General features: G+C 59.3%; 1 protein-coding gene across 1 annotated transcript; it reads left to right on the top strand.

The window, feature by feature from the left end:
• Nucleotides 1-482: 482 nt before the first annotated feature.
• On the top strand, nucleotides 483-2,806 carry ARID3A (AT rich interactive domain 3A (BRIGHT-like); the record flags this gene model as incomplete). Its single annotated transcript, XM_009581736.1, has 5 exons — nucleotides 483-666; nucleotides 891-1,135; nucleotides 1,448-1,717; nucleotides 1,895-1,984; nucleotides 2,792-2,806. Coding segments are annotated over 5 exons (804 nt in total), but the record flags the coding sequence as incomplete, so codon positions are not given.
• Between the last annotated feature and the right edge of the window lie 9 nt (nucleotides 2,807-2,815).

Genomic DNA, 2,815 nt, shown 5'->3' on the forward strand with positions numbered 1-2,815 from the left:
CAGGCTGCCCAGGGAAGTGATTGAGTCACCATCCCTGGGGGTATTTAAAAGACGTGTAGATGAGGCGCTTAGGGACACGGTTTAGTGGGCATGGTGTTGGGTTGACAGTTGGACTCGATGATCTTAGAGGTCCTTTCCAACCTTAATGATTCTGTGATTCTATGATCCTACTGTGCCCCCACATCCCAGCTAAGAGCATACCCAGCCCCACCAACAGCTACATCGATGGGGACCCTGTGCCAGCATGCCAGGGTCTGCCCCGTTCATGGACACGGTGCTGCTCTCCCAGGCAGCCTGGGGTCCTGCCTGCACCCCCCGTGCCCGTGGGTGCTCACCCAGCCACGGAGAGACACGTCTCCCCTCAGGGGGCAGCTGGTACCTGCAGTGGCAGTGGGGACAAGGTGGGGGCCATGTCCCCAGGGAGTGAGGGTCCCCGTGGATTCACCCCTCACCCTTTTCTCTTTCCCGTGTGTGGCTGGAAGGGACGCCCGTGAACCGCATCCCCATCATGGCCAAGCAAGTGCTGGACCTGTACACACTGTACCGACTGGTGACGGAGAAGGGTGGCCTGGTCGAAGTCATCAATAAGAAGATCTGGCGGGAGATCACCAAGGGCCTCAACCTACCTACCTCCATCACCAGCGCTGCCTTCACCCTCCGCACGCAGTGAGCGGCCCGGCGGTGGTGGCGGGTGGGGGGCACCCACCCTGGGGCACCCACTGACTTGGATGTCTCAGAGTCCCCACAGGGGTGTGGCATGGGGTGCCCCAAAAGGGGATGGAGGGCTCTATGCCTTCGCAGATGCCATCCCCACCCTGGTCCCCGCTTAGCTCAAGGCTGACTGAGAGGTGCATGATGCTGGATCTCATCTTGGCTCTCTCACTGTGCAGATACATGAAGTACCTGTACCCCTACGAATGTGAGAAGCGGGCACTCAGTTCTCCTGGGGAGCTCCAAGCTGCCATTGACAGCAACCGTCGGGAGGGACGGAGGCAGACTTTCGGCACAGCGCTCTTCAACTACTCACCGGCTGGCACCCCAACCCTGCTGGGCTCCCCCAAAATGCCTCTGCCGGCTCTTAGCATCTCCACACACAGCTGCAGCCAGCTCGGCCAAATGCATGCTGTTAAGAAAGGTGGGTAAGAACCACATCTGCCCTGTGGCGGGCATCTCTCCCCAGCGATGGACACTACTCCGGCAGCAGGGATGGTCCCTGTCTGCTCTTGCCCTTTTTTGCTTGGGGAAAATAGGAACAATTTTGTTCTTTTAGTCCCTCTCTGGGACGGAGAAAGGTTTATTTCTCCTGGCTTTGGAGGAGGACCAAGCCCAGATGCTGGGAGTAGTGGCCCACCTTGCCCCATGCTAGTGGGGTGGAGGTGGCACCGGCTGGGGATGGTGAGATTGGGTGGCGATGGGGGGACTTGCTGAGGTCTCTCGGTCATTGCAGAGGACGGTGTGCTGGCGGCAGCAGTGCCAGGGCGCATCGCTATCCCAGTGGGACTGGCCGGCCACCATCTCACAGCGGCCCAAGCAGCAGCTGCCTCGCAGGCAATGGTGCTGGAGCAGCTGCGGGAGAAGCTGGAGACAGGGGAGCCCCCGGAGAAGAAGGTGGCCCTGACAGCGGAGGAGCAGCAGCGGCTGGTGCAACATGCGCTGCAGCACAACCTCCTGGCCGTGGCCTCCCAGTTCCCCATGAACGTCAAGATCTCCAATCGAGGTAGCAAGATGCAACACTTCAGCTTGGGTCACCCCATCCCCTGGCACCCCAGGAGGGAGCAGCAGCACTTGGAGGGGAGCATGGATGCCTAGAGAGGCTGGGGGGCCGCTCCTCTCTCTTGGGCAGGTTCTTGTTTCTTTTTCTCTTAATGCTCATATTGGTATTTCCTTTCCCCAGATGACAGACAGGAGACCGCATTGAACCTGTCCACCAACGGCATTAGCAGTATCAACATGTCAATAGAAATAAATGGAGTTGTCTACACAGGTAAATAGAAGGGCCGCTTGGCCCGTGTAATTGCGGCCGGGAAATCCAATAACTTATAGCCACTGCCTGGCCAGCAAGTCCTTCCTTCAATCTGATGTCTTTACTATAAAATCCATTGTAATGAAGTGGCAGGGCCTAGGGAGAGGGGGCAGGAGAAGGAGGGGGTCAGCGAGTATGGAAATTGTCCCCCAGCAGAGGCTAGTGATGAAGGGCCAAAGTGGAGGATGGATGGGTGGATGGACGGACTTGGGCTGAGAAGTGCAAAAAGGCACCTGGGGTCATCCCCCACCATGGGGTCCTGTAGGTGGTGTTTGGATTTGGGGTCATCCCAATGCTGGTGTGCCCAGAGGATCTCCGGCTGGGTACAGGGGTTGGCTGGTTGCAGAGCGTGGTGTTGGGTGCAGGGGAAGATGTTGGGGTGCTTTGCTGGAGCAGAGGCTTCTTTGGGGTGCCAATGTGCACCTACCTGGCTAAGCAGTTCACCCCATGCCCCCCAGCTCACTGCTTGCCCCACTGAGACACCCCCGATTAAAATCGATGGCTTTTCCTTCAGGATTTAAATATTTAACGAGCTGGAAAGGTCAGGGCAAATCAGCATGAGGGGCTGCCAGCCAAATGGTCCGGGGCGCCCCAGGGGCTGCCCACGCGGGTGAGGGCGGCTGGGCCACAGGAGGCACTGAGGGTGATGGGGGGTGCTGGAGCCCCCAGGGGTGCTGGTCCTACCGTCCCCGGCCTGGGTGCTGGGGGCCAGCCGAGCAGAGCCCCCAACCCTGGGCTTGCCCTAACCCCTTTGCTTTTGCTCCCCAGGTGTCCTGTTTGCCCGCCGGCCCC

This window comes from Fulmarus glacialis, unplaced genomic scaffold (genome assembly GCF_000690835.1).
Source record: "Fulmarus glacialis isolate BGI_N327 unplaced genomic scaffold, ASM69083v1 scaffold37377, whole genome shotgun sequence".
NCBI classification, from domain to species: Eukaryota; Metazoa; Chordata; class Aves; order Procellariiformes; family Procellariidae; genus Fulmarus; species Fulmarus glacialis.